The 14,021-nt window shown below is 26.1% G+C and overlaps 1 protein-coding gene across 2 annotated transcripts; it reads right to left on the reverse strand.

Annotated features, from left to right (window-relative positions):
- Positions 1-1,241: 1,241 nt before the first annotated feature.
- On the reverse strand, positions 1,242-13,812 carry LOC135931235 (phospholipid scramblase 1-like). Of its 2 annotated transcripts, none has more exons than XM_065468206.1 (6): positions 13,695-13,812; positions 7,458-7,535; positions 5,597-5,718; positions 4,994-5,164; positions 3,796-3,960; positions 1,242-1,521 (listed from the first exon to the last, which is right to left on the reverse strand). In XM_065468206.1, the coding sequence occupies exons 1-6, from the start codon at positions 13,777-13,779 to the stop codon at positions 1,486-1,488; spliced, it is 657 nt and encodes a 218-aa protein (XP_065324278.1). In that variant the 5' UTR covers positions 13,780-13,812; the 3' UTR covers positions 1,242-1,485. The 2 variants fall into 2 exon arrangements, with proteins under 2 accessions (XP_065324278.1, XP_065324277.1); XM_065468205.1 differs by lacking the exon at positions 1,242-1,521 and adding an exon at positions 2,134-2,393.
- Positions 13,813-14,021: the final 209 nt, after the last annotated feature.

A 14,021-nucleotide genomic window follows, 5' to 3' on the forward strand; every position in this document is an offset into this window, starting at 1 on the left:
TGTATACATCGAGAGTTGACATTAAGCGCTCCCGGAGATGATAGGTAACTAACAATAAATATTATAAAATAGTCAAAATTATAGGTAAATAGTTATCAAACTAATTATACAATATAGGTCACATTATATATCATCACAAGGTAAGAACCTATCGTCATTTTAAAAAAATGGAGCACCTCTCCTAAAGAATTGGGCAAGAATGAAAAATAATATTGAGAGGATTTTTTTATTTAAGAAAAGAAATTATTAAGATCGATCTCTTGATATATTCAAGTTCTAAAAAAAAATTATCATCAAGATAGAGACTGGAAAATAAAAAAATAGAATAAATTTAACATGTTCATTCGTTATCAATATTTTGATCTAAGCCATTAGATTATTTTTTTTAGGTATATTATTTTCAAGAAATTTCTTAAGGTTAAAAAAAAAGTTGTAAAAGATATCTTTAGATTGACCAGGAAAAATTTTCAGCATAATTTGACTATAACTCTTAATTCAGATTATCATTAGATTATATATATATGATTCATACCATATCAAATTATTATTTCTTCTCCTTTTTTAAAAATTAATATCTTTATAATAGGTGTATATACTATGAGGAAACAAGTTATGAGTTTTGTTTAAATAATCAATTGATAACGTCAGGAATAGAACTATTTGTTCCAATTTCATAATGCGGGGTAGAAAAAATATTAAACAAAGTTTGCGATACCGATGCAATAGGTGTCGTAGATGACAATATTTGGATATCTTCTTGAATATAGATATATCCGAAAATATCTATTATTAAATCGTATTTTTACACATTTTATTAATGATAGCATAAATATTAATACTACATTTCGATTTAATAAATAAGACTTAATTTAATTGATAACCTTCCAAAATTTACCGTACTCCTTAGCCAACCTCTTAGATGTCTACCTCCTTCAAATATTTGTAGGCAAGATGTTCCTACCCCCCCCCCCCCCCTTCGCTGCATTAAAAAAATATCACAGAACAAAATCATTTAGGCCATTATAAAATTTGAAATGCTTCGAAGGAATTAGATTATGATAGAAATACAAAAAATGGTAATTTAAAGTCAATATATTTTGCCATATATTTCATTTCAAAAAATATTTAAAAAATTAACCAATAAAAAAAAAGACCAATATCAACATCAAAAAAATAAACGTAAAAAAAAATATAAATTAGTTTTATTAATATATTAATTTTAAAAGGGATTGGAAGCCAAAATAAATAATCACAGTAGCTTTATAAAAAAAGCATAAATGTTTGATCAGGAATTATAAATGTTTTGTAAATATAAATTGTATGTATATAATTCTTTAAATTGATAATTTAAAATGTAATATAAATATAATATGATCCAAATTCTTGTGTTAATAAAAATGATGAAATATACAAATTTTTTTTTAAACATTAGTTATTTAATATTGGCAATCATTAGGTAAATTATTCCAATTTTTCGATGAAATTTTATCGCTGTCGTTCGCTTTCGTAAAACACGAAATCCTTCAATTTTTAATAATAAAATATGTATATATTTGGTTAGGTGTTAGTCATAGCTAGGGATAAAAAATTGTTTTATAACATAAAAAAAAATTATTATTAGTGTTTATTAATATATTTTAAATATAAAAAGGATTGAAGCCAAAATAAATAATCACGGTAACTTTTAAAACGAATTGTAAATGTTTAATCAGGAATTATAAATGTTTCGTAAATATAAATTGTATGTTTATAATTCTTTAAATGTATATTAACATAATACGCAAATTTTGGTGATAATAAAAAAGATGCAATATACATTTTTTTTTAAACATTGGTTATATTTAGGGATGTGAAACCCTTCGACAAAAAAAAGGGTCCAGATCCGGGTTCCGGGTACAGGAATAAAATTTAAAAAGGACCCAAGTACAGAGTTTGGGTTCTCATTTATATTATACTTCAATATATAAATATTCATAATTTACAAATGTAATTTATATTTTAAATGTTTTATTCAATCGTACAATCATAATATCTTCTAAAATATCATCCTTGAGATTCACGTAAATTAGAGAATACATATTTCAAAGATGAATATTCTTGTTCTACCCTTACCTAAAATAGATAGTTATCTTTATAAAATTATTGTATTTGTATCGCCGGTACAGCCATGAAGATTTTAGATAAGATATATAATTCTGGATATATTCAATAAAACTTGATATCGAGGGTCTAAATATATAGAAGAGTAATATTGTTGCTCTCAATTTTTAAGTTTTCTAATATTTCGTATACAGCCAAAATACGAGGGTTCAGGGTCCGGGTTCACATCCCTGGTTATATTACAAATTTCCGATGAAATTTGTTTGTCGTTCGCTTTCGTAAAACACGAAATCCTTTAATTTTTAATGATAATATATACATTTGGTTAGGGGTTAGTCATTAGGGATTAAAAAAATCGTTTTATTATAGAATTTTCTGTTTTTTATATGCTAATATTTTCGTATTGGGGGGGGGGCATAACCAGGCGGGGTTTTCCTCTATAAATTTCATTGGAGGCTTTTAAGTCAACTGATTGTAGGCCTTTGGTTATATTATATTTTTATAAAAATATTTTGAGGTTTCACTTATTTTTCTATAAAAAAGTTTTTTCCCCAAAAATTTTGAATTAAAGTCGTTATTAAAAGGTTAAATTTAATTAATTTTTCTTTACATCCAATAACCCAATATACTTAAATACAATCTATTAATATTTTGTTAGAAATTTTTCATTATCACAATCATTCACTTCCCCATTTCGTTAAATAGTTTTTTTAAATTTAATTTTTGAGAATGTTTAAAATAAATTGTAAGGATGTTTTTTTTGTTTTGTATGACATCTCCAGTTATAGCATTTTCGTTAATTAATTTTTTAAAAAAACATGAATCATGAAACGTGAGAATATACTTAAGGCCCTTATACCGACTAAGGGGGAGGGGGATACAAATAATAGCCTTAAAATTTAGTAGGGGAGAGAGGTAAAGGTGTTAACCTCAGTGTCAGCCTAAATATTCAGTATCTATTTTGTAATTGTATCATTTTATATTTTGGTCCCTAGAGAGGGGTGTCAGAGTCAACGGCTCAGGGAAATGAGGGGAGGGGGTTGGGGGAGGGGAGGGGGGGTTTAAAATTCAATCGACTGTAAAAGGTTAAGTCTTATAAGAATATTACTAAAATATTTTATTATTTATTTTACTTTCTTTAATTAAGATTTCTGAAGGGAAGAGCCGACTTAAAAGCCAGGATTTCGACCACACCCGGGAAACTTAACCCCTGGTGATGGCAGAATCAAAAAACATTTGGGTAGAAGTTTAAATATAGTTAAAAAAAATGAAGGTTCAAATCAATAAGATTATTCGAGCGGAAAGGACGATATACAAGATTAACTTCTAGTCAATGGCATATATAATACCTAGACTGACGATTCATTCATTAAAATGCATTTTTAAGCGTCGCTAAAAGCAAATCAGCTGGGCCATTTTGGTAACACATTTAATTATTCTCATGTTGAAAACTACTATTAAATTGATAACTTGCTTCCTTATTTTCTCGATGATCAAGTAATTCTTTAATAAAGTCTGCATCAGATATAGGAATAAATTAGGCTCTCGTTTAAAATTTTAATAATGATTAGTGTAACCAAGATGGCGTCTCCAGCTGATTTGCATTGATGTACACTTTTAATGAATGAATCGTCAGTCTAGGTATTATATGTCATTGCTTCTAGTGATGTCGAATAAAAAAATAACAAAAATTACGATCAAAAAGGTAGCGCCCAGGAGGGCAGCTTTGAATCGAACGTCCAAATCGAAGGGCATTTCTATCGAAAAATTATCGGCGTCCGTGAAGGCCTCCTTGAAAAATCCGGAATATTTTTTTGTTATCTTCCCGATCTGAACGGAGGGTGCGGCGGCGGAAAAAATCTAAAAATTTTTATAAAAAAATGAAAGGAAAAATTAGCCTTCATTCATATAGGATGCATTGCCATTTTTTTGTAAAAAAATAATATCATTATTTATTAATTTCCAGCCTCCCTTTTAATTATATAAGAATAAGAAAAAAAGTTTAATCTAAGCTTTTATAGTATGTTTCATTAAGATTTTAGAATCCACCTAGACATAAGGAATCCCTCAATTTTATATTCATTTAGTGTAGGAAAAAAAAATATGATCTGATAGAAAATGTATAATTGAGCATTATATAAAGTTACCTACCCATAACTGCGATTTTCAAGCGCTTATGGAGCGATATTTTATTTGTTTTTTTTTCATATAAAAGATAAAGAAAAAAATCGCTCAAGTTTATTTATTTGGAGTAAAACGTACAAAATATTTTATGGCATAAAAATGGTGTGAAGTTCCTATATTAGGTTACCCCTCATTCACAGTTAGAGCGAATTTCGGTTTTGTATAGATCGCCGCAAATTCGCACTAACTATGAATGAGTGGTTATTCTACATTTATTTTGGAAGACATTTTGAGTAAAATAGGATATTTTTTTTTTAAATTTAAAAATCACCCATGTTAAACGATTCAAATTAAAGTTTGAATTTTATGGATTTATCCCAATAGTACATATATATTTGTTAAGTTGTATTATAGTATATAGGGGAGAAATAGAATCTTTTGCCTCTCGAGGTAAATAAGGCTTTTCTTATATAATAATAGCAATTTAACTCCCCCCCCCCACCTTTTATATAATAATCCATTTTATAAAAAAGTTTATATAATAATTTGTTATCTTATGATAAATTTAAAAAATAAATTAGTAATTTATTTAAAAATTTTCGAACAGACTTATTTCTTTCTTCCTTTCCTTCAAATTCTTAAAAAAAACATCTAGTTAATATATAAAATCAAATATTCCCCTTTAAACATTATAAGATGATGATAATATTACGTGATAAAATTTATCGATTTTTTTAAAAAAAATATTGACCATAACATAAATTCTAACTTTGAAAACAACGTCCCCGCCGAATATAGAAGAAGTTATCACGGGTCCCCTTATTTTTAAGATCGGTTTATTCAGGGCATCCTTAACGGTAAAATCGGGTTTACATATGGGAGGAAAATTTCGATCAACCGTTGCTATAGGTTGTTGAAACGGAGATTTGACGGTTACAGTCTGGGTAGGAGGATTGGTGGGCCGGGAAGGAAAATATTAAACTTAAAAACGTGATAATTTGTTAAAAATTTAATATATAGATAGAACATCGTTCATCTTTTTCTAAATCAATTATGACTCATCCGTTTAATTAAATTTTTTTATTGTATTTGTAGTTAGTAAATTTCGGGAATCCTCACGCGAAGTTTCGGAATCTATAAAATTTCTAAATTATCTAGGGCGCTTTTTTTTGAATTTTAGCGGAAATAAATTTCGGATCAATTTTCAAAGGAGAGATACTCTTATAAGCAACTGGAATACAATTCCTATTGCATTTTAAAAAAATGACCCTCGAAAAATGCTTTTTAAATTGGTAAATTCTGAATTATCACGTGAGGATTAGGGAAGAACTTTCCACATATTCAATATAAAAAAAATGGTATAAATATGAACTTCGGCACAACAGCAAGTGTATTCTCGCTCGCATACAAAGCATACAGCGCTCAGCGGATTCGTGACAAAGATTTCGAAAGCCCGTTGAGAACCTAAGCAATTTCTGGCCCAGAAATTGGACCCTGTAAAATTAAAAAAAATATTGCAAAAAAATATATTTATACTGATGTAAATTCAAATTAAAAAATGACTACCTTCGATTTCTGATTTCCCTTTCACTCCCTTTTTTCTTTCTTTAGTATAAATTTTTTAAATATATTTTCTAAGTCATTACCGAATTACGGTAAAATTAAAAAGTTGGAGTGAGGGAGGTGAGGGTTTTTAATTTAAAAAAATAGGATCATATGATAAATAGCAAATTGCTCTAATAACAACGGTTATTCTATCTGGGATCGAGTTAATTAACTGTAGAAAATTCTATATTGCGAACTTATTGCTTACTCAGCTGTTTTCACCTAATGTGCGTTTGCACTAAGGTGTTTCGTAGCTCCCTCTAACATGACTCCTCATACTATTTACAATTGGTTTGAAGTTGCGAATACCTTTATTCTATCGGAGATTGAATGTGAATGGCATGGGGGGGGTACTTAAACATACCTATCTCCTTAGGGTTATGTCCCGGGAATTCACAAAGTCATCAATAAGACACAATCCTGTGACAGGTTCTCCATCATATATTCTCTTTTTACGGGATAATTAAAGTTAACCGTATTCTATCTAAAATTAGTTATACGATTACATCCATTCTTCGGAAGTCTTATTGGATGCCTAATTGTCCAGCTGTTAATAATGACTATTATTTTGGTGGTTTCATGAAAAATCGATCTTCTCTGTTGATAGTTTACCTTAATTTCAACTGATGATACTATTGGCCGAACTTTAGAACTAGATTAAAAAGACCGAACCCTCTAATATATAAATAAACAAAAGATGGGGGATGGCTATCACAAATACATTAATTTAGAAATATAACGTTTGAGCTTCTACCTTGTTTTATGGGAATCCGAATATTTTAATTTCATTTATACCCAATGATGTATATATATATTACTAGATTAACGATTCATTTATTAAAAGTGTCAATAAATAGGAATCAATTGTAGTGCCATTTTATAGTACGTCAACTAATTGCCTTTATTTTTCATTATATGAATGCACATTAAAGTCATTTAATCGACAAACAACCCATAAAATGGCGCTACAGCTGACTCGACACTTATAACTGATATGAATGGCCAATCTAGTAGTAAATTATAATTTATACCTATTAAAATTATATTTTCCATAAATCTTATTTATTAATTTTTTTTTTATATCAGATCTAGATTTGCATGACGTCAAATTTCAATGGCTGATTTATTTTTCAAAAAAAAATCCCCATTTCCAAGCCCAACTCATACTAATTTTTTAAAAAATTATTCATTCTGCCCCCAAATTTTATAATTTTAAGTTGTGTCCTAAATTTTCCAATTTCTCTCTCTTTCTTTTAAATGATTTTGGGTGAATTTTTTTGAAAAAGATCAATTTGAAACTTATGAAATAGAAATTTTGTAAAAATCATCTTGAATTTAACGTAGTCGTTTTTTTTAAACAGATTTAATTAATCTATTATTGTTTACAAATTCTGAAATGACTGGATATGTAAAATTAATTTAAAAAAGTAAGAAAAGGATTGTATTTTTCTTAATTCCTAAATTTTTATCAAAAATTATGTGTCACATGGCTACCATCCCTCCCCCCTCCATTTTAATATTGGTTTGAGTATGTTATTCGTCTTTAATTTCAATTATTATTTTAATATTCCTTTTCTCCCTTTCTTTCTTTTCATTTCGTTTATTTGTAATAAAAAAAATGAGTATACTTTCGAAGGCTAAGAATAATAATCTTCCGAAATTATCAAACACGTGATATTTGTTTTCAACTTCAACACCTAAAATAACTAAATAATAAAATTTTTATATATTTTTTAAAAAAAAACAAAAAATTTTAAATTATAAGATAATTGATAAAGAAATTATCACACCATATCTAGAATTTGATGGCATGACATCAAAAAATTCGTCTATTTTATGATCAGCTGATTTATGTAAACTTATATTAGCTTAAACGTTAAATTTTTAAAAATATCTTACTGATCAAAAAATTCTCTCATTATTTGGATCAAATCTTTAAATATTAAATGTCAATAATTTCTACAACTTATTTGTTTAATGTGCCATAAAGTTCGTTATTAATTTTATCGATGTTTTTTGGAGGTTGTTAAATCTTCATAGTTTTTGTTTAAATAGGGTACTATATATTTTATTTTTTAAAAAAACAGGGATTTTCACATCATTATTCATACCGATTCGGACTACGGTTTTTTAAGAAAAATATAACCGATTCAACTATTCATTTTGGAATTATAGAAAATAAAATATTAACTATTTAAATTAATTAAAAATTTGAAATAAGCATAATTCTGAATTTGGAAGAAGACATAATTGTGTTATTAATAAATTAGAGATGTATCGATTTCATTATTTATAGATACATCGCTCCGCTCCTATACTGCTGGAAATACAATCTGTATTTGGCAATAATTCCCAAAAAACTTAAACAATAACCACCATATTTTATTTAAATCTATTAATTTTTTTATTTTTATATTAAAGTATAATTATTCACAGTAGTCGTCTGCAAATGTAGGCTCTGCCCTGACCTTTTACATTTTTTTAGCTTAGGGTTAGATCAGACCAGCGCGAGAAAATACCTATTTTTGAAGCCCATCAGATAAATAAAAGAATTTAGAATATCATATTTACAATCCTTGAGGATTATATCTTACGCTGAATTTATAGTAAACGCGTTGTTCAAGCGTTATGTTATCTAACGCTATGTCAAATTTAAAAGATAATTCTTTATAGCGATAATATTCAATAAAATATATTTTCTGCTTTATAACAAATATTTAATAAAAATAATCTTCTGCTTTTTAAAAATTACTAATAAAAACAAAAGATAAAATCTTCTGCTTTTTAATTTTTCTTTCCAACCATAATAAAATAAATCTTAAAATATCTCAAGACAAATTACAAATTTATTCCATAAGAGAAGATATTTAAAATGTTAAATTCTAGGCTTGATAAAATCGAAAATATATATTTTTCTAAATATATTCCATAAACCATAGCATGCGCCTCCAACGTATAAAATAAATCAAATACTTGAATTTTTCTCAAAATTGATGTTAAAGGATAATACTTTAAATTTTAAAAGCATCCAAAACCCAACTTTAAATTGATTTGCAGTTCTCGGGCATACGCTCTTGTTTTTGACCCACTCTCTTTTTTACAAAGCCTATGGACGTCTGCACCATTTTTCGAAATGTCACGCGTACAATTACGTGCTGCTCCCATAAACGTGTATAGGGCTCCTTATATTTTACTTTGTACCCAAATTAAAGTTTCTTCCAATTAGATGGGAAATGAGGAAAACCTAGCTTAGCTCTGTTGTAATTTCAACGCTAAAGGGCAATGCGCTATATATCACGTATAAAAACTAACTTATAATGTAATTTTACTATTATTTTTATATCGTGTGGCATATTTTTCATTATCACATGACAACATATCTTTTCACAGTTAGAGCGAAGATTCAGTTTTAAAAACTAATTTAAGATCAAGCTAAAATTGAGATAATTATTTTAAATAATAATTAAGAAAAATCTTGCACCTTTTTATCAAATTTACTATTATTTTTATAATCGTATCGCGTATTATTTAACAACGCATCGCACATGTTTTTCAAATTTTATCTTTGCGTTAGCATCAAATCTCCTTACTTATAAATTCATATATCATTTATTGTGGCTTTATTTTGTAATAACCATGCATTAAATAACACAGTGCTTTGAACAAAACGGGTTTACTATAAATGCAGCCTTAATATTGCTCTTTATGGATTATTTTTTCTATTGAAAATGTGATTTCGTTGTTATGAAAGTCAAGTTTTGATACATTTTTATACATTAATAATATAATTTATTACTGAAATAGAATTCAATTGACTTTAAAATAGTAAATTAAAAGGGCGTAATTTATGTAATAAAACAAATATTTGAGAAAATTTAAGGAAATAATCTTATCCTACATAAGATCAGATATAAAAAATGAAACAATTATATTGAAAATTTGCTTGAGATGATATAAATTATATCAAAAAATGATAAATTACACAGAGACCATTTAGATGAGGCTATTTTCAAGTCCAAACATTGAAAATAAAAGCTGAAACCCAATAAATAAACAATGGGAATAGGTTCTCTAATAACTTTTTTGTCAAAAATAAGTTATTAAATGTTCTAGGTTAGAAAATGAAGTTTGCAAATATATAATATATAAGATATCAGCTGATCTTGAACGTTTAAAAAAATGGATGCTCTATCCTTCAAATGAAAGGATATTTTATCAGTTTGGGAAATTATAGATGATGCCAAATCTTTTAATCTCTTATAACCTTATCTCATATCCATCCAAAATAAGGCTATAAATGATTACAAATTTAAATATTCCTGTTTTAAAGCTACAAGATTTGGGTACAAAATTCCAAGTAAAAAAATAATAAATTGTTTACGGAGGATATATAATGTGTATTCCTGCAGTTCCAATTGTCGTCTATACTGATGAAGTATTGTGTCCTATAACTAATCAAATTATACAGTTTAACAGAATTTCTGTACAAATATGCGTTATTTGTATCCAAAACATTTTTGATGAAATTTATAAAACTATATTGAGGAAAAATTAGTGTTATAAATGTTACTTCAAAAAAGAAAAGCGTTACTCCTAATGCCTGAAAAACGCGCTGGCTATTAAAAAAAGTAACGCGTTACTCGTTAATATAGAAAAAAAAACTTTAATATAAATAAAATAATACAATTTGTAATAATTTATTGTTTATTTTTAACAATAATTGATTTTTGAAATTTTGATCAGATAAACAAGGGCTTAATGCTCAACACAGCTTTCGCCGTGCTAAACATACGTTCAAAAGGCAGAGATAATGGAAGGGGTGTAATAATATTTAATAAATTTTAATTGAGGGAATTTATTATTAATTAAAGAATATTCTTTATTTTGAGAAAAGTTTAGATCAACTTCAAAAGTTTTCATTCAGACCTTAATCCATTTTTTTCATATCTTAATCAGAAAATATTCTGCATGTGTTGTTTTTTAATGGAAACAAGCCTGTTTTTACTTTGTCAAGATCTTTTACCAAACAGAGAATAAGTTTTCTTGATTGAACTTTAATTTTACCAATCTAATTTAAATAGCGGGTGAATTTTTGCTGCTAATATATATTCATCCTTATAGATATGGTCGCGTCTGAAGTAAAATATTATCAAAATATAAATTGTAAACATTATTTCCACTGTATACCTTTTATCTGTGTCTTGCAGGATTGCATTTATATAAAGCCTTTTTTAATTTTTAATAATATAATAGTTATCGTGGGAGTGATATATCCTAAAATATTTTATTCTCTCTAAAATCAAAAAAGCCGTAAGAACAGGTTTCATAACCTAAAAAATCATATACATATATATATATATACAATATTCATCCATTGTCGTTATCTGAAAATCTCTGTAATTTGGATTTATTACATGATTCGTCAAATTTGTGGCCATTCTCCTTAATAAGACTATCTATTAATTTCACGGAATTATTGAAAGAGTTTCATCTTGTTATAACTATTTTAATCAGATATCTTCCTTATTTTTCCTTAAAAATAGCTGCAAAGTTTGGAGGATGCTAATATTTATCCCACAATTGAGTTTAAAATATTTGAGTTGGTATATAATTTACACTTACAAAGTGTAAACTTACTCTTAGTTTTCTTTATTGGTATAAAAAAATGAGTCAGGTCAGGCTTAACTCATTTACATCTGAAGAAAATGTACAATTGACAATATTATTTATAAAATAAAATCGAATAATAGAGAATAAGAATATAAATTAACATACTTTGTGTTGTAATAATTAGAATATTATTATTTGTATATGAAATTAAATATAGTGGTTTATATAAATTTGAATAGTTACGGAAAATAGTTTTTTTTTATATATAAAGTTAAATATTAAAATTTGAATATGAATACGACGAGATTATATGATGTAAATTTGTATAAATATAGCGATAAAAAAATGTAATATCAAGAAGAAATTTTTATAAATTATAATTTTTATTTTGCTTTTTAATTTTTGTTATGATTTATTTAATTACAATTAATATTATTTAATAAAGTAATTAGTAGTTAATTTATTCATGCTATTTTATTTGTATTATCTAAATTCTCATTTCAAACACTTTGATTGATTCAATATTAATTAGATTAATAATCTTGACTGAAAATTTTGCAACGAAAATTTAAAATAAAAATGAAGGAATCTGGTGATTGATGTGAATTAAAAACACGACTTAAATTGTTTATAAAATTTTGGAAATAAAAAAGAGTAATTTTATAATATAATAAAATATGTTTTCCATATTTTTTAAGAAATATTTGAAGAGAAACGCGTTACTCGTTACCTCTAACGTTATATTACAGCACTAAAAAAAATGTAATTTCTTATTTAAATAAATTAGAGCTGTGAAGAAAAATAATTTTTATAAGGTTGGGTTTTTCTGGACAGATAATAACAAATTTTTTTTTTAAGGATCAGGACGTGTTTAATAATTTGTTTAGGTCAGACTTGAAATGTTAGACTCGGTTGTAGATCGCTAGAGTTGTTAAAGTATATAGATACAAAATTATCGTATTATCTAGATACACTTTTATAAAAGGTGTCTGTATCTATATTTAGATATACTTTTATTTAATGCTTTCTTATATTAAATGAAAATATTTGAATGCAGATTTCCTTTTATCTCATCAGTTCAAGATTGTGAAGGATATTTTTACCAGTGTAGCCATGATACCCATTAATTATTAAAAATACAATTGATGCAAAAAATTATTTTAAGTAAATAAATTTATTTAGAATTTTTTAAAATAATTTTATAAATTATCCTGATAACTTTTAATGAATAAATTATAAGTTTAATGTAAAAATTTTTTTAAAAAATTATATGCTCATTTAAAGAGAATTTGCTCAAAAAAATGATAATAAGGGTATTGGTATTCTTTTATTTTTTATATGGCATTCAAATCAAATGAGAACAAAATATAAAAGTCTGGTTTATATATTTGTCTCATATGGTATAATTTTAAAAATGGCCTGATTACCAATGTAGTCTAAATAATGTTATGCAAGATTAGAGACTTGGAACTTGCTGCTCTCTATGTGCAAAATCTCCAGGCTTACAAAATATTATTTTGGGTAAAATTCTGGAGCAACACTACTCATAATAATAATTTCTCTTTGACATACTGGCAAACTCTGTTTATAAGTATAATAATTTAAGAAGTCTCTAAAAACTCTGCAGATCAAGAATACAAACACTTCTACACCCCCACCTCTCAATTCTATATTCATATAGAAAATCTTGTGACCAACATTTGACATATATTTACCATATCTTTAAAACAATAATAAAAAATCTCATATATTCAATATTTTAAAAAAAACTGTAGGGCAAAACAAGAAACACTTTAAAATTTACCCTTTTCAAGAAAAAGGCAATATATGGCACAATTAATAAGAATAAATTTAATGCCTTTTTTTATTCCCCAAAAGTTAACATCTTATTTAAAACATGGGCAATGTTTATTACTGAATTTACTTCTTAAATATTTTAAAATTATTTTCTTGTTGCAATTAATGTAATAAAAAAATATCACTTTTCTAGTTACAATTTTAAAACTTACCTTTTATACATTTTTATTATTAGGGAATTTTGTATAAATAAAATATTATATGATTATATATATTTATATTTAGCCATTAATTTTGTATCAAATAGTTTTTTTTTTGAAAATATCGACCTGATCAAATTTTTTATTCTAAATGGTAAATATTTTCCCTTATTGTATATTTAATATCCAGGCTGTAATAAAGAATAAACCCCATTTTTTCCCAAAGAAAAAAAGAATTTAATATTTTATAGTCATTACCTTCAATACTTTTAACCTTTTGTTTAATTAAAAGGGAGGTTACATTACATAAATCATTGATCGAGTAATGAGGAATGTTTGTCATAATTTTAAAAATTGAAAACCCAACTTATAAAATGTAAATATCATCTGTTAAAATATTCGGTATAAAAATATGTATTATGGATAATAATTATTATATTTGCAATATATCAAAGCTTAAATTCCCTATTAGTCAATAATATTATAGAAAAAATTGTATGTAAATAAAACTTCAACATAGCACTTAGCATACATTGATATAATAAAATTTATTTATTTTATAGCGGAATAATAAATTGATATTCC

This window comes from Gordionus sp. m RMFG-2023, chromosome 1 (genome assembly GCF_954871325.1).
Source record: "Gordionus sp. m RMFG-2023 chromosome 1, tfGorSpeb1-WG-v2, whole genome shotgun sequence".
Taxonomy (NCBI): domain Eukaryota; kingdom Metazoa; phylum Nematomorpha; class Gordioida; order Chordodea; family Parachordodidae; genus Gordionus; species Gordionus sp. m RMFG-2023.